Source organism: Zootoca vivipara, chromosome 9 (assembly GCF_965207765.1).
Source record: "Zootoca vivipara chromosome 9, rZooViv2.hap1.1, whole genome shotgun sequence".
Classification (NCBI taxonomy): Eukaryota; Metazoa; Chordata; class Lepidosauria; order Squamata; family Lacertidae; genus Zootoca; species Zootoca vivipara.
This window is the reverse complement of record NC_142592.1, coordinates 71,641,508-71,662,623: the sequence shown is the minus strand read 5'-3', so window position 1 is coordinate 71,662,623 and position 21,116 is coordinate 71,641,508. Positions and strand designations below refer to the sequence as shown.

Below are 21,116 nucleotides of genomic sequence, written 5' to 3'. Positions count from 1 at the left end.
AACTCTTTTTATACATGCCTCAAATGCTTCTGTCCATTCTCATGTGATGTCAGGAGGGAGCCAGCAAGCAGTAAATCACCCAGAGTGGGTGAAGTTAACTATTGATTACCAGGAGGGCCAAGCCTAATGAGCACAGCAAGTCTTCCTTGGTAGGTCTGATCCTTATGAGGCAGTTGTGGAGCCTGAAAGTCCCCACCTTCCCACAGCTAAGGGCCTTCCTTCCCAAGCAATCTGAGTTGGCACCTGTGTTTCTGCCTATACTCCTCTTGCTTCATGCCTCTCCTGATCCTGGGAGGAAAGCTTGTCACAGCAGGGTGTGGGTGTGTGGAAGACACTTGTGTTTCTTCACCAGCCTGACTCATCTCTGCCTCTTGGCCTCCCTCAGCCCACTCTCCTGCTTACGCTTCTGATTCTGATACTAGACCTCACTCTGCCACAGACCCCATCCCCCCTGCTCACTAAATCCTGGCACCTCTTCAGCTTCTGCCACCTCCTCCCCCCAGTCTGCTCCCTCTTCACCCTCTTCCCACTCATTGTCGTCTCACCACCAAGCCCCCGACTCTGAGCCTTCTTCCCCTGGCAGTTCCCCAGTTGGTTCCTCCCACAATTCCTCTGTGCCCAACCAGTCCATGACACATGGATAATGGTGCTGGTTCAGTGCAGATCCAAAATATCATCAACAGTTCAAATGATAGTTCATAAAAATTCTGTTTCTATTGAAACTGATTGTTTGTATGTCGCTGCTTTTAGAAACTTGACTGAGGACGTCAGTACCTCAGAACATGGTACCAAAACATTTAAAGTAAAATCCCATTGCATTTCTCTTTTGTCAGTGCCTCAGAGGGCAGACCCTGCCACAGCATGGCAACAAAGAGAACCAAGTCGAAATCTCGGAAGAGCATCGCCAAGAGCCTGAGCATGACTGGGCCGCTCTTGACGGAGCAAGAACAGACTCTGAAGAAGGAGTCTGTCATCCTGGCGGAGCACATCCACACCTACACGGAACGGGTGGAGCAGTTCCAGAGCAGAAACGAGCTCCTGGACAAGGAAGCGCAGGAGATCCGGCTGAACAGCAAGGCCTACCAGAGCTACCTGAACAGGCGTGCTGTCCGCTGCCAGGACTTCATCACAACCCTCAATGACCAAAACCTCTTTGACCTGGCCACAGTCGTGAAGCAGAAGGAGGAGCTGACCTCCCAGTACACGGACAAGGAGACGGAGATGAGGAGCCAGCTGATTGAGATGGAGACCAAGTTCTCCCTCATGACCAAGGAGGTGGAGGAGCTCAAGCCCTTCAAGGAGCTGCAGACAGAGCAGCTCAGCCGCATCCGGGAGCTGGAGAAGGAGCTGCTGGCCATGAAGATCCAGCACTCGGAGCAAATGCGCTTGCTCAAGAGCAAGTACCTGCACCAGAAGGCGGAGTATGAGGTGCAGGCAGACCAGAAGGTCCAGGCTCTGGCCAAGAAGGCCGAGAAGGAAGCCGTGCGCAGCCTCATCCAGCACACCAACCGAGTCAAGGAGGAGAACAGGCAGCTGCGCAACGAGCTACTCGGCCTCATCCAGCGAGCTAAAGGCCTGAAAGCCGTCCGGCAGCAGCTGAGAGAGCAGAAGGAGCAGCTCCTGCGGGAGCTCCAGTATGGTAAGGGCCTGGCGCACAAGCGCCGCTGGCTCCAGGAACAGGGGGCTCAGAAGACCGGCCCCACTCCCAGTAGCCAGCCTCCCAAGAGCGGGCAAAACGCCTCTCGGGGCGCGAGCGCTCAAGGGCCTGCAAAGAGGGATGCTCAAGCAGCTTCCGCTGAAGGTTTGCCACCACTCTGGAGCCCCAAGAGCAGCCCCAAGCAGAAAGTGATGCCCACAAGCAGCCAGCAGTCTTGAGAGAGGGAGCGGTTTCCAGGCGTGTGAGCAAAGGTGAGAAGGCCTGAGTGCAGACTTCTGAAAGCTGAGGCGGAAATCCCGGCTCAGAGACAGGCAACCAGCAGTTCGGGGATTGGAGAGTGCAGCAGCTCATGCGTTCTGCTCTTCGCTTCGTATCCGAGGCGGCAGGAAACATGGACCAAACCCCCACCCCTCAATTAAAAGGATGTGTGTGGATGCGCATCAGTGCTGGATGGCAGCTTCCTGTCCTCTTATGGGGGTCTCGGGGCAAGCGGGAGGAAGAGGTTGCTGCGCCTCTGCTTACTCCCAGGCAAGCCCATTGGCCTCACAGCCAGCAGCAAGACCTGCGCCCTCTCATAGGCTCTTGAGGCAGCCTGCTGCCACCCACCAGCCCTCGGGCAATAGCCCTTGCCCGCTTCAGGAGGCAGAGGCTGCAAAACATTGGGCAACACAGGCTGCTGCCTCCTCTGGGCAATGGCCAAAGAGGGTTCGTAGTTAAGTGCATTAGTAGCACAAACTTACATTAGTGGAAGGGGTGGGAACCTGTGGCCCTGCAGGTATTGTTGGTCCCATCACCCCTGAGCATTGGCTGTGGCGGCTCTGTGGGAATGTTGAGGATGTATTAATAATAGCCTTCCTAACTCACGCTAGCAAGTTTCTTTATATAGCAAAGGGCATTCCCCTTCTTATGCAGCAGAAAACTGGTTGCAGACTCGTGTGAGCCTCTTAAGACAATAAACAATTCAATCTGGCTTGCTCAGATTGAGATATGTTCTATTACTCCTGGTAAGAGATCCCTCCAAAAAGAATAGACACCACAGTCTTATTCATAAGTACCGTAGCATAAAGTAGTTCTACACATAGAATCATAGAGTTGGAAGAGACCACAAGGGCCATCCAGTCCAACCCCCTGCCGAGCAGGAAACACTATCAAAGCATTCGTGACATATGGCTTTCAAGCCTCTGCTTAAAGACCTCCAAAGGAGACTCCACCCACACTCCTTGGCAGCAAATTCCACTGCCAAACAGCTCTTACTGTCAGGAAGTTCTTCCTAATGTTTAGGTGGAATCTTCTTTCTTGTAGTTTGAATCCATTGCTCCGTGTCCGCTTCTCTGGAGCAGCAGAAAACAACCTTTCACCCTCCTCTATATGACATCCTTTGATATATTTGAACATGGCTATCATATCACCCCTTAACCTTCTCTTCTCCAGGCTAAACATACCCAGCTCCCTAAGCTGTTCCTCATAAGGCATCATTTCCAGGCCTTTGACCATTTTGGTTGCCCTCCTCTGGACACGTTCCAGCTTGTCAGTATCCTTCTTGAACTGTGGTGCCCAGAACTGGACACAGTACTCCAGGTGAGGTCTGACCAGAGCAGAATACAGTGGTACTATTACTTCCCTTGATCTAGATGCTATACTCCTATTGATGCAGCCCAGAATTGCATTGGCTTTTTGAGCTGCTGCATCACACTGTAGACTCATGTCAAGTTGGTGGTCTACCAAGACTCCTAGATCCTTTTCACATGTACTGCTCTCAAGCCAGGTGTCTCCCATCCTGTATTTGTGCCTTTCATTTTTTTTGCCCAAGTGTTAAAGTTCGTCTTGTTTGCTTTGGCCCAGTTGTCTAATGTGTTAAGGTCATTTTGAAGTGTGATCCTGTCCTCTGGGGTATTAGTCACCCCTCCCAATTTGGTGTCATCTGCAAACTTGCTCAGGATGCCCTCAAGCCTATCAGCCAAGTCATTGATAAAGAGGTTGAATAAGACTGGGCCCAAGACAGAACCCTGTGGCATCCCACTAGTCACTACTCTCCAGGATGAGGAGGAGCCATTGATGAGCACCCTTTGGGTTCGGTCAGTAAGCCAGTTACAAATCCACTGAATGGTAGAATTGTCTAGCCCGCATTTTACCAGCTTCCTTACAAGAATATCATGGGGCACCTTGTCAAAGGCCTTGCTGAAATCAAGATAGGCTACACCTACAGCGTTCCCTTCATCTACCAGGCTTGTAATTCTGTCAAAAAATGAGATCAGATTAGTCTGACATGACTTATTTTTCAGAAACCCATGCTGACTTTGTGGGAGATGATCTGGGGAACTTCTGGTTGGCAGCCAGCAGTCCAGGTGAATCAGGAAGTTCGCAGGACGAAGGGAAGATGGCAGCATGCCTTGGCCTTTTCCCAGGTCTGGGAAAGTGACGCCCACTAGTCACATTCAAGGAAGGATGCTCCAGGCCAGGAGGAACTGGAAGTTTTGACTGGCTGGGCCAAACATCCCCTTGCATGACCACTCTAGGAAAACAAGGAATGTTGTACTTGACTGCTCCCAGTGGATTACATCCCACAGGCTGGTGAAACTGACACCACCTGGAACCACAGCTCAGCTTCCCCTGGTTTGTGGGCTCCAAAGAGGGCTCACTGGGAAGCAGCAGCCAAAGGGACTCCAGAAGGAAGTTGTCACCCAGAACCATACCCTCCAACTCAGCAGCAGCACAGCACCAGAAGTTGCTTGCGTAGAAGCGACTTCCGGTGCCAGTGCTGCCCGATTTTTGGTGCCCAGACATGGGCAGAGCGGCACCGGAAGTCACTTCTACGCATGTCCAGACATGTGCAGAAGCAACTTCTGGCACCGGGCTGCCCGTGTCTGCATGTCTGGGCACCAGAAATCGCTTCTGTGCATGTCCAGACGTGCAGACAGCTGGGAGCCGGTACATGGCCACCGGCAGGAGCTAAATCCGGGGGATTAACGGGATATTAATCAATTCAGGATGACAGCGGGAAACAGTGACAAAATACGGGGGTTTCCTGCGAAAAACGGGAGACTTGGCAGCTATGCCCAGAACACACACCAGTGAGCACCACTCACACCAGGCATGAAGGGCCAGGATCCATGCCATTGTTCTCCTTGGCTCCAGACAATTTGGCCAATTCATGCAGCGAAATCGGCCTCAGAGAAGCTGGTGGTTAAACAAGGCAGGGTGAGCATTGTGGGAAGGGGGTTTGTGCAGCTGTCCATTAACACTGAAATCCCTCCTGCTGCTGCTGCCTTGAAGAAAAATTCCCTCCTGAGGCTGCCTTTGGGCACAGCAGAGCTCTTGGCCCCTCAGCCCCTTATTTGCTTTCTGAATCAAAGACATCTTAGCTGCAAGGATGTGATTATCTTCCTACATAGATTGCCCCAAACAAGGAGCTACAAGCCAAGTGGTGAGATTCTGGCACTGCATCTCTACTGCATTGGGAGCCAGGATCACCACATCCCACTCTGAAGCCGCCATAGCACAAAGCACAGAGCCCCCACTTCCCAGCCCAATCTTAGGTGGCGGTGTTTGTTTCTTGGCCGATTTAGGTAGCACTGGCCTGCTCCAGGCTTCTCAAAGCACAAGCAAGAAAGAAAGTATTTCTCAGATGGGGTGGGTGACAGAGACGTCCCGCTCATGTTGGGAGGGGGGTATAAGATGACCTCCTGGCTAGAGCTTACCTCCCTGGTCGTGAAATGGCCTTTGCGCCACAGGTGTGCCCCTGGCACATATCACAGGAGTGGTCAGGCCCTCCAGACACCACCACCCACCACCCCGCGCGAGATGCAACAGGCGGCAGAAGACCAGCTGGAGCAGGTGTGAGATAATCCATAGACTTCCAGCGAGTCATCTGTGCTCAAAAGCACAATTGGGAAGAAAACAATACTCAGGACACGCAAATAGTTTGCTTTATTCATAACTCAACGTGTTACCAAACTGATTTAATCCCTGGACAAATGCGATCAGACACGCTAGGATTGTAAAAAAAACATTTGGAATGGGGGAAGAAGGGAAGAGAAGACTGGGCAGTTCCTGAGGAGGTGGCCCCAGCACCACCTGGTTAGCTTCTTGGGAAGGAAAGCGTCCCAGACGTACAGCAAGGGATCTGGAGCTGCTACCCCAACCCTTTGCTAGTGTGGGAGAGTTGCTTGTGGGGCGAGAGAAACTTGGGCAGCAAAATCTGCACTGAGCTTCTTCATGACGTCTCCGTGGCTCAGCCCCTTCTGCGAGTGCCTAGCAGAGCTGTAGTTTTCTTTCACAAACTTTGCAAAGGGTGTGAGTGGTGCTTCCGCTGGTGTGCCATCCTTCCGCATGGGCTGGCACAGCACAAACTGCCCCTTGCAAAGGGCACAGACAAAGCGCTGAGTGTCCAGAGACTTGGAGTGACGCCCAATCCTGGAAAGCAAAAAGACAAGAGGAGGCCTGAGGGAGCAGCAGGCAGGCGGGCGCAGGAGGCGGCCGGAAGTGAAACCCACTAACTGGGAGCTGGATTCAGCAAGAGGCCACATGGCCAGCACTCCTGATGCCCCACTGGATGTCGCAAGGACCAAAAGGGAGGTGAACTGACAACTATTTTCCAGAGATTTTCGTCTTGCTTCAGGATGAAACCCACCCATACACATGAAAAGAGAATAAAACAGCTTGAGCTCATCATGCAGATCAGAGCCCAAAACAGGCCCACAATCAGCCAATCTAGACACGTTGGTTGGTTGGTCAACAGAAGCCCTTCTTGAAAGAACTATTCCCCTAGAACTATGAGTTGTGAGCAGGCCTGGCTAGTCTCTCTGGGTAGGTAGGGAGGCCCCAAACAGGGAGCCAATTTCAAACTGGTCCCTGGACCAGTTGCCACCCAGCTGTGTCCAAGACAGCAAGCCTCAGCAGGCTGCTTTCAACCTTGAGGCCAAGAATCTCCCTGATGATTCCCAGGAAGACAAATTCTGCAGCCACCATGACACGTCCTTATCTACTCCAATGATGTTACTCCTCCTGCAGAGTATTAGGGAGACCATCATCCAGGTCGAGCTCTGGCCTTGGCTTTATATGAACGATGGAGAAGCAGTGGGAAGAGAGGCAGAGGACTTTGGGGGTTTGGGCACCCCTTTTATTTTGCTATAATGACTCCCGCCCTGGGAGGCCTGTTATTCTATGAGGTGCCCATGCCTTCCTCACTGGGCACTTTAGCCTGGCACTTTTCAGGGAGCATTTTTAAGTTAGGCATCTGGTGAGGATGGGCTTTGGTTCACCTTGTACTGAACGTCAGATGAGCCCGCAGGATCTGGCCAAAGGGGCGCATCCTGTTCTCCTCAGTGGCCAACCAAGGGCCCACCAGGTCCCAGAAGCAGCAGCAAATCTCCCCACTTGTGATTCCCAACAGAGCATTTACTGCCTCCGACAGGGGAGGGAGAACATTTTGTCTCCATGTATTCGACTTATCCTCCTTTGAAGCCCCCCAAGGTAGTGGCTGCCATTACTTCTTGTGGGAATGAATTCCACAAACTATGTGCCATGTGAAGAAATCAGTACTTTCTTTTGCCTGTCCTGAATCTTCCAATGTCCTTGGATGTCCACAGGTTCTAGAGTTATGAGAGGGAGAAAAGCTTTCCCCTCTCCACTTTCTGCTGCTTGGGGGCTTCCTGGGCTGGCTTCTGTGGGATGAGGAGGGGGGACTAGAAGGGCCCCCTTCGCCTGACCCAGCAGCCACAGGGCTCTCCTTCAGCTCTCAAACCCTCATTCCCCTTGATCCGCACCACGGAGACCAAACTGATGTAGAACTCAAGGGCTAAGCAGGGCAGAGCTCAAGAGTGGAGAAAACTCTTCCTGGGGGCCAGGATGCAGCCCCACATTCCCAATTCCCTCACAAGGCACTGACTGTAAAATCCGATATATCTGGATATCTTCCAAACTTCATTCCAAAAGCTGAAGTGCAGGGGGCAGGGTGGGTGGGGTCTGACCACCTTCTGTGGGGTTAGCCCACAAAACCATTGGGGCTTACAGGATCAGGGCCCTGGAAAGCAGGAGATTCTTAGAGTCCATAGCAGATGCAGAGACTCTCTTAGAACAGGATATGGGCCTCACTCAGGACTAGCGGCAATACCTGAGGCGGGATACCAAGTAATCTACCAGCCAGGATGCAGGATGGGGGTTAGAATTGCCCACCGGGGCTGAAATGCCTCGCCAGGAACAGGGCCCGATCCTCACTCACGTGTTTTTGCACCGGCAGCACTCGTAGGTGAACTTGTACTTGATCTCATAGTTGTGGCATCGGGACACCACTGGGAGTTCTGGGTGGACCACAGCTGACTTCTTCGCATACAAGCGCCAAAACCGGCCGTGGCCGTCTCGGACCCCGTGGATCAGCCAGGCAGCTGCGTGGCACAGTTCGTGGATCAGAGTGTCCCGAAGTCGATCTGCATGAGACAGGAGAGTCATGGAGCGAGGAGACCTGATTCCAGTTTATGCGCAGGCGCACAAGCACCAGGCTCACCACGAGGGCTGGGCATCTCTGGCTTTCAATATCACAATATATCACCAGCTAAACATCACAATATAGTGGTATACAGTGGTACCTCGACTTACGAATGACTCAACAACCGAATTTTTCAGCTTACGAATGGAGGTAATGGCTGCGCGCTTACAAATGTCTTGACATCCGTAAAAAATCTGCGGCGGTTTTAGATAGGGATTTTTCGACTTACGAATTTTTAGATAGGGTTGCTTCGAATTACGAATTTTTCCGTTTCCAATGGCGTTTTTCGACTTACGAATTTTTCAACTTACAAAGGTGCCTTCGGAACGGATTAAATTCGTAAGTCGAGCACCACTGTATCACAACGCCTGAAACAAGGATGGAGTTATGGAGAGGCATTGGCTGGCTTCACAGTTTTCCCCGCATCATAATTTTTGCATAACACACAGAGACATGAAAGAATTATGAAACCAATATCACAAAATGGACTTCAACCCAGTTTGGGATGATTTTTCAATCTATCGCCCAGCCCCACTCCCCACCTTCCCACACCTTCTTCCCTTGCACTGCCCTTCCTTGAACAAGTCTACCCAGGAGACCAGAGAACCAGCTGGGGAAGGGAAATTTGCCTGCTTCTAGCAAGCCACGCTTGGTCAAGGTCTGTTAATACATTGTTATTTGTTGTTGTTTAGTCGTTTAGTCGTGTCCGACTCTTTGTGACCCCATGGACCATAGCACGCCAGGCACTCCTGTCTTGCACTGCCTCCCGCAGTTTGGTCAAACTCATGTTCGTAGCTTCGAGAACACTGTCCAACCATCTCGTCCTCTGTCGTCCCCTTCTCCTAGTGCCCTCCATCTTTCCCAACATCAGGGTCTTTTCCAAGGATTCTTCTCTTCTCATGAGGTGGCCAAAGTATTGGAGCCTCAGCTTCACGATCTGTCCTTCCAGGGAGCACTCAGGGCTGATTTCCTTAAGAATGGATAGGTTTGATCTTCTAGCAGTCCATGGGACTCTCAAGAGTCTCCTCCAGCACCATAATTCAAAAGCATCAATTCTTCGACGATCAGCCTTCTTTATGGTCCAGCTCTCACTTCCATACATCACTACTGGGAAAACCATAGCTTTAACTATACGGAGCTTTGTCGGCAAAGTGATGTCTCTGCTTTTTAAGATGCTGTCTAGGTTTGTCATTGCTTTTCTCCCAAGAAGCAGGCGTCTTTTAATTTCGTGACTGCTGTCACCATCTGCAGTGATCAAGGAGCCCAAGAAAGTAAAATCTCTCACTGCCTCCATTTCTTCCCCTTCTATTTGCCAGGAGGTGATGGGACCAGTGGCCATGATCTTGGTTTTTTTGATGTTGAGCTTCAGACCATATTTTGCGCTCTCCTCTTTCACCCTCATTAAAAGGTTCTTTAATTCCTCCTCGCTTTCTGCCATCAAGGTTGTGTCATCTGCATATCTGAGGTTGTTGATATTTCTTCCGGCAATCTTAATTCCGGCTTGGGATTCATCTAGTCCAGCCTTTCGCATGATGAATTCTGCATATAAGTTAAATAAGCAGGGAGACAATATACAACCTTGTCGTACTCCTTTCCCAATTTTGAACCAATCAGTTGTTCCATATTCAGTTCTAACTGTAGCTTCTTGTCCCACATAGAGATTTCTCAGGAGACAGATGAGGTGATCAGGCACTCCCATTTCTTTAAGAACTTGCCATAGTTTGCTGTGGTCGACACAGTCGAAGGCTTTTGCATAGTCAATGAAGCAGAAGTAGACGTTTTTCTGGAACTCTCTAGCTTTCTCCATAATCCAGCGCATGTTTGCTATTTGGTCTCTGGTTCCTCTGCCCTTTCGAAATCCAGCTTGCACTTCTGGGAGTTCTCGGTCCACATACTGCCTAAGCCTGCCTTGTAGAATTTTAAGCATAACCTTGCTAGCGTGTGAAATGAGCGCAATTGTGCGGTAGTTGGAGCATTCTTTGGCACTGCCCTTCTTTGGAATTGGGATGTAGACTGATCTTCTCCAATCCTCTGGCCATTGCTGAGTTTTCCAAACTTGCTGGCATATTGGGTGTAGCACCTTAACAGCATCATCTTTTAAAATTTTAAATAGTTCAGCTGGAATATCATCACTTCCACTGGCCTTGTTATTAGCAGTGCTTTCTAAGGCCCATTTGACTTCACTCTCCAAGATGTCTGGCTCAAGGTCAGCAACCACGCTACCTGGGGTGTACGAGACCTCCATATCTTTCTGGTATAATTCCTCTGTGTATTCCTGCCACCTCTTCTTGATGTCTTCTGCTTCTGTTAGGTCCTTACCACTTTTGTCCTTGATTATGGTAATCTTTGTACGAAATGTTCCTTTCATATCTCCAATTTTCTTGAACAGATCTCTGGTTTTCCCCATTCTATTGTTTTCCTCTATTTCTTTGCATTGCTCATTTAAGAAGACCCTCTTGTCTCTCCTTGCTGCTTTTTGGAAATCTGCATTCAGTTTCCTGTATCTTTCCCTATCTCCCTTGCATTTTGCTTGCCTCCTCTCCTCCGCTATTTGTAAGGCCTCGTTGGATAGCCATTTTGCTTTCTTGCATTTCCTTTTCCTTGGGATGGTTTTCGTTGCTGCCTCCTGTATAATGTTACGAGCCTCCATCCATAGTTCTTCAGGCACTCTGTCCACCAAATCTAAATCCTTAAACCTGTTCCTCACTTCCACTGTGTATTCATAAGGGATTTGATTCAGATTGTATCTTACTGGCCCAGTGGTTTTTCCTACTTTCTTCAGTTTAAGCTGGAATTTTGCTATAAGAAGCTGATGATCTGAGTTACAGTCAGCTCCAGGTCTTGTTTTTGCTGACTGTATAGAGCTTCTCCATCTTTGGCTGCAGAGAATATAATCAATCTGATTTCGATGCTGCCCATTTGGTGATATCCATGTGTAGAGTCGTCTCTTGTGTTGTTGGAAGAGAGTGTTTGTGATGACCAGCTTGCTCTCTTGACAGAACTCTATTAGCCTTTGCCCTGCTTCATTTTGAACTCCAAGGCCAAACTTGCCAGTTGTTCCTTTTATCTCTTGATTCCCTACTTTAGCATTCCAATCCCCTGTAATGAGAAGAACATCCTTCTTTGGTGTCATTTCTAGAAGTTGTTGTAGGTCTTCATAGAATTGGTCAATTTCACTTTCTTCAGCACCGGTAGTTGGTGCATAAACTTGGATTACTGTGATGTTAAAAGGTCTGCCTTGGATTCGTATCGAGATCATTCTGTCATTTTTGAGATTGCATCCCATTACAGCTTTTGCCACTCTTTTGTTGACTATGAGGGCCACTCCATTTCTGCTACAGGATTCTTGCCCACAGTAGTAGATATGATAGTCACCCGAACTGAATTCGCCCATTCCCTTCCATTTTAGTTCACTGATGCCCAGGATGTCGATATTTATTCTTGTCATCTCATTTTTGACCACATCCAGCTTACCTCCACTCATGGTTCTTACATTCCAGGTTCCTATGCAATATTTTTCTTTACAGCATCGGACTTTCCTTTCGCTTCCAGGCATATCCGCAACTGAGCATCCTTTCGGCTTTGGCCCAACCGCTTCATCAGCTCTGAATCTACTTGTACTTGTCCTCCGCTCTTCCTCAGTAGCATGTTGGACGCCTTCCGACCTGAGGGGCTCATCTTCCAGCGTCATAACTTTTATATGCCTGTTGTCTTTGTCCATGGAGTTTTCTTGGCAGGGATACTGGAGTGGCTTGCCAGTTCCTTCTCCAGGTGGATCACGTTTAGTCAAAACTCTCCACTATGACCTGTCCATCTTGGGTGGCCCTGCATGGCATAGCTCATAGCTTCTCCGAGTTATTCAAGCCCCTTCGCCACGACAAGGCATTGATCCATGAAGGGGAAATACATTGTTATATAATATAATAATTTATTATTTGTACCCCCCCCTTTCCGGCTGGATTTCCCCAGCCACTCTGGGCGGCTTCCAACAAAGATTAAAATATCACACATTAAAAACTTCCCTAAACAAGACTGCCTTCAGATGTTACCCCTGGTGTCTTGATTTACAGTATGGCATTAACGCTAACCCAGAATATACAAAGAGGAATGCTTAGGATAATGCGCCAAGCCAGCAATTCTACTATGGTGGGGGGCAGAATGTGGCCTGGTGGGCTGGGATAAGGCCCCACCCTGGCTGAAATCAAGCAGACCTAAGTCTGATCAGTGCCTGGATGGGTGATGGTCTAGGAGCCACATGGACACCCCCCTGGGATTCAGGGTGGAAGAAAGGTGGGATTTGGATACAAGGAAATAAAAATAATACCACCAGACTCCCCTCTACTTCAACCTCAAAGCTCCTTTCTAAGCCAGTTACAGGATCTGAATCTGTGCACTGCCACCCAAACGCAGAATTAGCCTTGCAGCAACTCAACAGAGCTTCGGGACCCCAGGAAGACCCCCTCCCCCCACTTGCCTGCAGAGTCACAGACTTTCTCCGAGAGCATGATCCGGGCATAGCGCTGCCCCTCAGGGCCCTTCATCTGGCCACTCACACAGCACCCGGCCGTTTTCCGCATCTTTTTGTTCCAGACAATCTCCATCTTTTCTGGCAACTGAAAGGACAAGAGGAAGAAGCAGCTTAGTTCCCCCCCCCCGGTCCTGGAGCTGCATTCCTGACTTCTGAGCTGACGGCCAGGCTGGCCAGAGACCAGAGGAGCCCAGCTGGCCGGCCTTTCATTTCCCTGACTCCCCAGGGCAGGCGTGCGCTAAGCCCTCTTTGTGCAGCTTGGCTCTGGGGAGGAGCAGAGACCAGACCACCTTCCTCTCTGTCCAGCATTACTTTTGCACAGCACCCACTCATTTGCCGGACTCTTGACTTCAGCTTTGCTGATGCAGGAATCCAGGCAAGAGTCCAGAGGCAGCTCATACAGCAGGCAAGGAACCTCTCGCTGCTGCTGCTGCTGCCCTTCTTCTCCCTTCCCCAAATCTGCTCAAGAGGCCACAGGATCCATAGGAGGAGAGAGAAGTGGTCGGCAGCCACGAGCAGAAGCCAGACCCAGCAGCCCACCTGCTTGAAGCGATGCAGAAACCACCCCATTCCAGCTCTGTACCTTTTGCTCAAACACGGAACGGTTGTAGAATTCATAGAGGGTCTGGGCCAGCTCCCCCTTCCTTCTCCGGAAATGCTTCGCGGGCTGGGATTCTGGGTCAGACAGCTCTTGCAAAAAGCAGCCCTGCACCTGGCAGGAACTCCTGAGGAGGCAAAGACCCATGAGAGGGAAGGAAAGGGCAGCCCAGGCTCCGTCCGTGAAACTCACCAGGGTTGCCAACCTTTTGGAGTCCTTGGCTGCCTTGAGCAACCACATTTTTCTGCAGCTCCTGTGTGGAAGCCACAGACACTGGGGTCCGGATACAGAACGTGCATCCCAGCCTGCAGGCTGCCAACAGGAATGGAAGGCAGAGGGCTCCCCCCTTGCTCTCAGGGCTTGCTGGATCTTCCAGGCTCACCACTTCATGCCTGGGCCAGCGGCTTTGCCAGAGTCTAAATCTGGGAACAGAAGCATGAGCGGAAGATGAGCTCACCTCGTCTGGGTCTGGTGGGACGGGGTGATGTCACCCAGCACCTTGCTCTTCGGAGCTTGCGCAGAGATCGGCCGGGCCGGAAGAGGCGATCTGGGCCGCGTGGGAAGGGCACTCTCGCTCTTCACAGCCGGGCGGGTGCTTCCAAGGGGAGGTGGGACGTTTCTTCTCTCTACCAATCACAAGCCAAAGGTTCAGCACAGGCAGGCAAGGCCCCAAGTGGAAGCACCAGGTCCTTGGTCTGCAGGTTGAGAGCTGCCGCCCAGGGCACATGGCCAAAGAGCTTCACAAGCCCTTTCTGCTCCCCAATCAAGGGTCCGGCAGTGTCAAAACACCTGCAGATGTTGAGCCCATGGCCACCCCCATATCCCGCAAGAGGGTCAGTGAACACCTTGTGCACAGCAGAAGCAGCACTTCTGCCTGCCCTGAACCCTTCAGGTGACCCAGAGGACTTGCACCCTTACGGGAGGCAGAGAAAGCCACGCCCCCTGTCGGGTGTAAAACACAGAGCAGTCAAATACAACATTCCTAGACTGGACATAAAAAGGGGATGGCTGGAGCAGCCAGTCGGAACTTCCTGTTTCCTCCTGGGCTGGGACAAACTTCCTCCACATGTGACTAGAGGTGGGCATGACCTCACCTGTGCAGGTAACAAAACAGCACAGGGGAGGCAGCCATCTCTCTCTGTCTCCATTCCTCAAAGAAGCAACATCTCCTTCCTGAGATGCTCTCTTGGAAAGGAACTAACTCCTTATGGGATAGATTCCAGGTGTATATATTTTGTAACTTGAGTCTGCCTTCTGGGATCCATTTGTGAACAGGATGTGTGAGGAAACTATTTTTTACTTTTATATAAGACTGTGTTGTGTCTATTCTTTTAAGAGGGAATAAAAGGGGATTTACCAGGAAACTTATTTTAGAGGCTTATACAAGCCTGGCAAACCTATCCGCTGTGGAAGTTTAAAGTTTAAAAGGGGAATGTTAAATGATAGAACTTGTTAACACAAGTTGGGACCAGGACTGTGCTAACATTACTTAAAATGAGGATACTTCTAATTATACGACAGTGTGAAGAGGACTGGGGGTGAGGGGAATAGTCCTGCAGATCGTTTTCAAGCTTATGGAGAATGTACTCATGGAGGACACTTCTTCACGGCTCCAGTACGGAGAGCCTCGCAGGCAAAGAGATGTGCAACCCGCCACCTGTGGACACCTGCCCCAAGCAGCACAGGATCGAGCCAGAGATGGCTTCTCACAGGTACCCTGGGGGTGGGGAGTCCAGTCTAGCTGGCTTTCGCTCTTCTCCCTCATACAGAAATGAAGCTTCTTTGCTGCTTCCATTTCCCCTCAAGCTCCCACTTTCCACAAGGCAAAAAAGGTTCTACAGCTGCTGTTTCAGGAAATCTCCCCCTTTGCCCTGCAACCCCCAAAAGGTGTTAAATGGGTGCTGAGGACCCTGCCTGCCTTCACTCCCCTTCCCGAGAAAGACTGAGCGGCCCCAGCCTTTCCTAAGCAGTCCAGGAATTCTCTTTTTGAAAATAGCTTTACGTCTGCACAAAACACTCCCCCACTTCCTTTCCTCCAACCAAACGGAGACCCAAAGCTACAGAGATCTCCGATTTGTGGCCATGGGGTTTGAGGGTGGGAGGACCCTGGAAGCCCCCTCCTCCTACACCCCCCGGCCCCCTTCCAGGGTGAGGGTGGGAGCAGGGCTGCCTCTCTTACCGGCGGTGCCCTTGGGGTCTGCCGCTGCTGCCTTCCTTGCAGAAAGGACCATCTTCTGCTTCAGCCGCTCCAGGAGGCTGTCCATCTCCTCGTCGGAGGTGTCGGATCCCAGCATAGGACTTGCTCTCGGCTCCTGGCTCCGGGCGGTGCCTCCAGACGGCTCCGGGGCACCACTCCTTTCCCCCTTGCTCAAGGGAGAATCGGGGCTGCCCCTGCGAGCGACAGGGCGTGGCAAGCTCCTCCAGGTCCCCTTTGGGGTCTGGCGTGCTCGTCTGGGCTGCTGGGGGTTCCCTGGGGAGCCTTCGGCAAAGACGGAGTCCTCGTCACTGTCGGTCTCGCTGAACACAAGTGGAGGCAGAAACGAGGCAGAAGAAGCAGCCTCCTTTCCAGGCACTTCTTGCACCTGAGCAGATCGCGGCCCTGCAAGGCAGCAAAAAACATTTCCCAGGCGCTTCTTGGGTTAGGGTTAGGGGGCAGATCAATCACTGCATTTAGAGAACATGAGAGTGCCCCAACTCCACTCTTCCTCTGAAGTACTACAAGGCTCTTGGGCTGGGATGTTGCTGGGCATTTTAGTTTGGGCAGAGGGTTGTGGCTGCTTTCCTTTTTTTTTTGATCCTTATTTTAGATTTTGTTGTGATTTGTGTGGGAATTGTTCAGTTTGGTATAATAATAATAATAATAATAATAATAATAATAATAATAATATATTTATACCCCGCCCTTCCCAGTTTAAAAACCGGGCTCAGGGTGGCTAACAGCAAATATAAAACATTGATTAAAATGTGACTATAAAACAGCATAAAACAGCATAGAATACAACATAAAATGCAGCATCAATATCAACAAAATTAAAAAAATTCAGGGGTCATTTTTGGGAGAAAAAACCAAAACCCAGTCAGTAGACATCGAACAATCACCAGGGCCAGCAAGGAGACCAGGGAAGAATTTAAATGTGGGGTCCCAGAAAGGGTTTCTTCATAGAAAAGGGAATAGAGGATCAGGCTAATTCAAATGAAAGGCCAGACAGAATAGCTCTGTCTTACAGGCACTGCGGAAGGAGATCAAGTCCTGCAGGGCCCTAGTCTCGCGGGACAGAGCATTCCACCAGCTCGGAGCCGTCACTGAAAAAGCCCTCGCCCTGGTGGAGGATAGTCTGGCTTCCTTAGGTCCCGGGACCTTTAAGCTTTTAGTTTAGTTTAGCTTATTGCCAAGGTTCTCGACCAGCATACACATATATACATAAAACAATCTAAAATACAATCTAAAATATAAGCAATAAATATCAACCACTTTAACCATTATAAAAATTATTAGATAAAAGAAGGTATCACTACTTGGGAGGGTACAGAAAATGGTAGCAATGGATCATCTTTGGCTCTGTCCTGAAATTTTTGGGCACTACTAACTAGGTCGGCTCAGATTTTTATGGCTCTAGCAGACCTTAAAGTTATTATTATTCATGGACCTTAGGGTCCTCTGGGGGACATACCAGGAGAGGCGGTCCCGTAAGTATGAGTTTTGGATTTTGTAATGTTTTACGTATCGTTTATGACTACTTTTGTTGTGTTGGAATGGCGTACTGTTTTATGTTGTAAGCTGCCCTGAGCATGGTTTGAACTGTGGAAGGGGGGGCACACAAATAAAATCACAGCCATCCCATAAAATCACAGCCATCCCATATTGCCCCAACATAGGGCCCAAATTCCAGCACTCCTGTGGGGCGAAAGGAGGCCACCAACTGCCCCCCAGGTTCAGAGCTCCGCAGGGTCCCCAGGGAGGGAGCAGGCTTCTTGCGTGAGTCGTAAAACACAGCCTGGAGGGAGGGGGAGGGGGAGGAAGGCCATTTCGAAGTGACCCCCCCCACACACACACACCAGGACACTACTCTGCCCCCTGGACAAACACATGGATGACCTGCCTTGGACCAGAACAGCTCAGCCAGCCTCCTCTGACTGGCAGCAGGGTTTTTTCCATTACTACTTGCCTTTTTTGCCAGATCCATATTTGCTTGTGAGGTACCTGAAGAAATCATCCTTGGAATCGTCCAATCTGGGACATAAGAGACGAAGGCAGCAGCGTCAGGAGGCAAACAAGGATGCAGAACAAGTCCGTGGTCTTGTTTGTGAAATATACAGCAAGCCCACAATTTACACAGGGGTTGCATTCCAGGATCGTGCCTGAAGACACAATTTTGTATAGTCCAAACACACACTGGGCTCTTTGGTGGGTGGGGTTGCCATAGTATTTTTTTCCAGATGCCCACCTCCTCTCTATCTCCCTCCCTCCCTAATTTATTTATGCAAGGCAAGGGCATGAAGCTGAACACACACAAGTTAAAGGTGTGTAAGTTGTGGGCTTATGTAATTCAAATAAACATGCCAAGTCAGAGCTCTACTCACTTAAAGGCAGCTGAAACCATTTCCAATTTGAAAAAACCCAACCCTCCCCCCTTTGGCATAACCCACCTGCTCTGTGTCCTTGGAATGCAGCATGATGCAGGTTTGGGGGTCTTCATTCTAGATAGAACTAAGTCAAAACCATGAAAGGGGGAGAAATGTCATTTTTTTTGTTTCCTGAAAGTTGTTCTTCTAAAGCCCACAAAGGTGGCAGCTTAAAAAACTAGTCAGCGTTTAAATGAAACCAGGGACGAAGGAACAAACTGGGTCCACATTCAAGGGGCTCAGATGCCAGCCTAAAGCTGCTCCCAGCAGAAAGACCTCAAAGGAGAGGCTGAACATTCCACTGACATCTGATTTGGCGATTCTTCTGGCTGTTTATATGCAGTGTATTTAAGCAGGCCTCTGGGGCACCCAGGAGGACCCACCAGAGACGGGGCACAGGTTAAACTGTCAGACTCGCTCATCTTTACAGACGTACTCCTCCTCCTCCCATCTGTTGACCCAAAATTAGCCAGAAGCAGATGGCAGGCTGCTGCTGAGGCCCCCCCCCCAAGTCCTACTAAGAAGTTGTGCTATGTTTCAATGTTAGGCGGCATCAATATGCAGGTGGCCTCTGTTACTGAGCTCAAGGGAAAGGGAATCTGCCTGCCTGCCAAAGGGCTTCATCCCAGCAGCTGTGGATCAGAACAGAAGAAACCCTTGGCCAAGAGACTCTGGTCCATGGCAGAAACAGGACTGACAGTCGAGGGCAGAAATGCTTTTCGGTGGGTGAGAAGAGATGCGGACAGTGCAGCCATCTGAAGAAAGCACAAGGCTCCCTGCACCCTGATCAAGCTGGGGACCAGGTTAACCCCTAAGGCAAGAAAAGAACCAATTTTAGTTGAGAGCAAAAGGGTAATAGATGGGGAACCTATCAGTACATAAGAAAAAGTTTCTGGGTTGCTGCAACCCAGAGAATGAGGGTACAGTGGAACCTCGGTTTACGCCTACCTCCGTTTATGAACGCCGCAGACCCGGAAGTATTTACATCCGGGGTCCACGGCACTCGGATGCGCAGAAGCGTACCTTCGACGAGCAAACGCCTTGGTGGAACGGATTGCATTCGCAAACCGAGGTACCACTGTAGCTCCTTCTCCGGGCTTCATCTTGGCTTCTTCTCTTTCCTACACAAGCAGCTTTTTCTGAGGGTTTTTTTTGTGCTATAACTTATCTTTAGACCCACCGAGGAAATTAGCTTTTACTTACAGTTTTCAAACTCGTCATCACTGCCTGAACTCGCTGAGCTGAAAAGCAGACAACAGTAAAAGGAAAGTGGCTAGCCATTGCACAGTCCTATTCTAAATGCACAGAAAGAAGCTTTAATCAAAAGTCTTCACTGCGGTGACATATGGCAAGGAGCACACAATGTTCGGACATTTACAATTTAGAAACACAAAGTGTGGAAACTGAAGTACACATCATGCATGGCCTGGAGAAAGGGGGCAGAGGAAGGTTCTTCTCCCTCTCTCACAACCCTAGGACTCTGGGCCCTCCAAGGAAGCTGAATATTGGAAGATTCAGGAAAGCGCTTCTTCACGCAGCACAAAGTTAAACTCTGGAACTCCCTGCCACAGGAGGATGGCCACCAGCCTAGATGGCTTTAAAAGAGATTGGACAAATTCATGGAGGAGGAGAGGGCTAGCGATGACTCTGAGTCACAATGATTATGCTCTGCCTCCCTTGTTGGAGCAGTGATGCTTCTGAATACCAGTTGCTGGGAGTCACAAATGGGGAGAGGGCTCTTGGGTTCTGCCCAGGGGCTTCCGCCATTGGGGCATCTGGGAGGCCTCTTGGAGAAGGAGGCTGAGCTAGGGGGGCTCTTTGGCCTGGAGTAGCAGCTCTTCTCATGTTTCTGGCGTTCATCTTCAATGCGGAAAGGCAAGAATTACTCCAGGGTTGGCAAACATGTTTCACTCGCAATTCCCTTCAGAAGAGCACCTATATATGTCTCCATGCCACTGAACACTATTAACTTAAAAGATTTAATGGCGGTAGATGTCGATTTGTTTCCATTTCTTTTTCTACTTTTTATTGGGTTTTTGCAGCCTACAGCATCATACACACATCAAATAAGACACCCCATCAAATACGACACCCCAGCCTAACACAGACCATGGAATTTGGTCCATATTTCCAAAAGAAGATCCAAATAACAGAATGAATGCCATCTCTTTTGAGTTCATCTGTACTATTCACTTGTTTAACCCTTTCCATGAGAAGTTGAGCCTCTCTCCTCCTACGCCACGTCAAGGCGTCCCCCCCCCCCTATTTCTATTCTACCGAAGGGGCCGACCTCCCTCGCCGTCTGCCCAGCCAAGGCGTCCTGAGTCCGGGGCGACTTACCTCGCGCTGCTGCTCGGCCGCCGCGCTGCTTCTGCGGAGCCCCCTCGCCGCGCCATGGGGCCGAGAGAGGGAGACGGACGGACGGACGGACGGACGGAGGGTGGGAGGGAGGGCCTTCCAGGGAAGGCAGGGCTCCCCCTCGGCGCCCAGCTCCGGAAGAAGACTGCGGCGAAGGGAGCCTCGGGCGCGTCGCTCGCCTCGCCTCCGCTTTGAATTTCCCGCCTGGGCGCGCGGGGATGACGCACTTCCGGAGTCTCGCCCCGTCGCCCCACGGGCTTCTTCCGGTCCCCCCCCTCGGGAGGCCCACGCTGCCCCGCCGGGCGGAGGGGAGCGGAGAAAGGCCTGCCGGGAGGCGGCCCCTGGGAGCTCTGGCCTTGCCGGGGGTGGACTAGATGGCCCCGGGGACCCCCTCGGAACGGGCTTTCTCCCTCGCTGCTCCATGCATCCGCCTGAGAAGGGGCGAGCGGGTTTGGAAGGGGGCGAGGAGGAGTCCAGAGAAAGTTCTCCCCGTTCCCCCAGCCCAGAGCCCGCTCAACAAGCTCTAGCTTAGGGCCCCACTAAGGAAAAATAGAACATGGATGTACATTTCCAAAATAGAAGATAACAAGCAAATAAAACCTCCATACAGCAACCGTGTTTTGTGTTGTGTAGGCTCCTAGGATGGAGTCATGGGCCTCAAATATCCCTGGTTTGCTCCTTTCTAGATAGAAGGTGCCGACATTCTGCAGGTGCAAATGGCTTGAGATACCGATGAGGTCCATAAATTGCCATGTAGCATATATTCCACAGAAAAAAAACAGCGACCATTTGTTGTGGACACAGGACAGCTGGACATATCAAGGGCCCCGTTACCTTCAGGAGCTGAGGGCTTCATCCAACCTCAATC

The 21,116-nt window shown here is 50.6% G+C and overlaps 2 protein-coding genes across 2 annotated transcripts; one reads left to right on the top strand and one right to left on the bottom strand.

The window, feature by feature from the left end:
• Positions 1 to 861: 861 nt before the first annotated feature.
• LOC132592764 (coiled-coil domain-containing protein 166-like) lies at positions 862 to 1,875 on the top strand. The gene has a single exon (XM_060279779.2). The coding sequence runs from the start codon at positions 862 to 864 to the stop codon at positions 1,873 to 1,875; it is 1,014 nt and encodes a 337-aa protein (XP_060135762.2).
• Positions 1,876 to 5,561: 3,686 nt separating this feature from the next.
• Positions 5,562 to 20,783, bottom strand: GCNA (germ cell nuclear acidic peptidase). Its single transcript, XM_088651790.1, has 10 exons — positions 20,231 to 20,783; positions 19,094 to 19,131; positions 17,915 to 17,975; positions 17,434 to 17,498; positions 15,447 to 15,866; positions 13,725 to 13,893; positions 13,253 to 13,394; positions 12,616 to 12,754; positions 7,878 to 8,082; positions 5,562 to 6,070 (listed from the first exon to the last, which is right to left on the bottom strand). Exons 1-10 carry the CDS (start codon positions 20,284 to 20,286, stop codon positions 5,806 to 5,808), a joined length of 1,560 nt encoding a protein of 519 aa, XP_088507916.1. The 5' UTR covers positions 20,287 to 20,783; the 3' UTR covers positions 5,562 to 5,805.
• Between the last annotated feature and the right edge of the window lie 333 nt (positions 20,784 to 21,116).

Coding starts and splice junctions, on each gene's coding strand:
- LOC132592764 (XM_060279779.2), top strand. CDS start 862: ATGGCAACAAAGAGAACCAAGTCGAAATCTCGGAAGAGCATCGCCAAG.
- GCNA (XM_088651790.1), bottom strand. CDS start 20,286: ATGGCGCGGCGAGGGGGCTCCGCAGAAGCAGCGCGGCGGCCGAGCAGC. Junction 17,499..17,914: donor ATTCCAAGGACACAGAGCAG/GTGGGTTATGCC, acceptor CTTATGTCCCAG/ATTGGACGATTCCAAGGATG. Junction 12,755..13,252: donor GTTCCGTGTTTGAGCAAAAG/GTACAGAGCTGG, acceptor TTGTCCTTTCAG/TTGCCAGAAAAGATGGAGAT.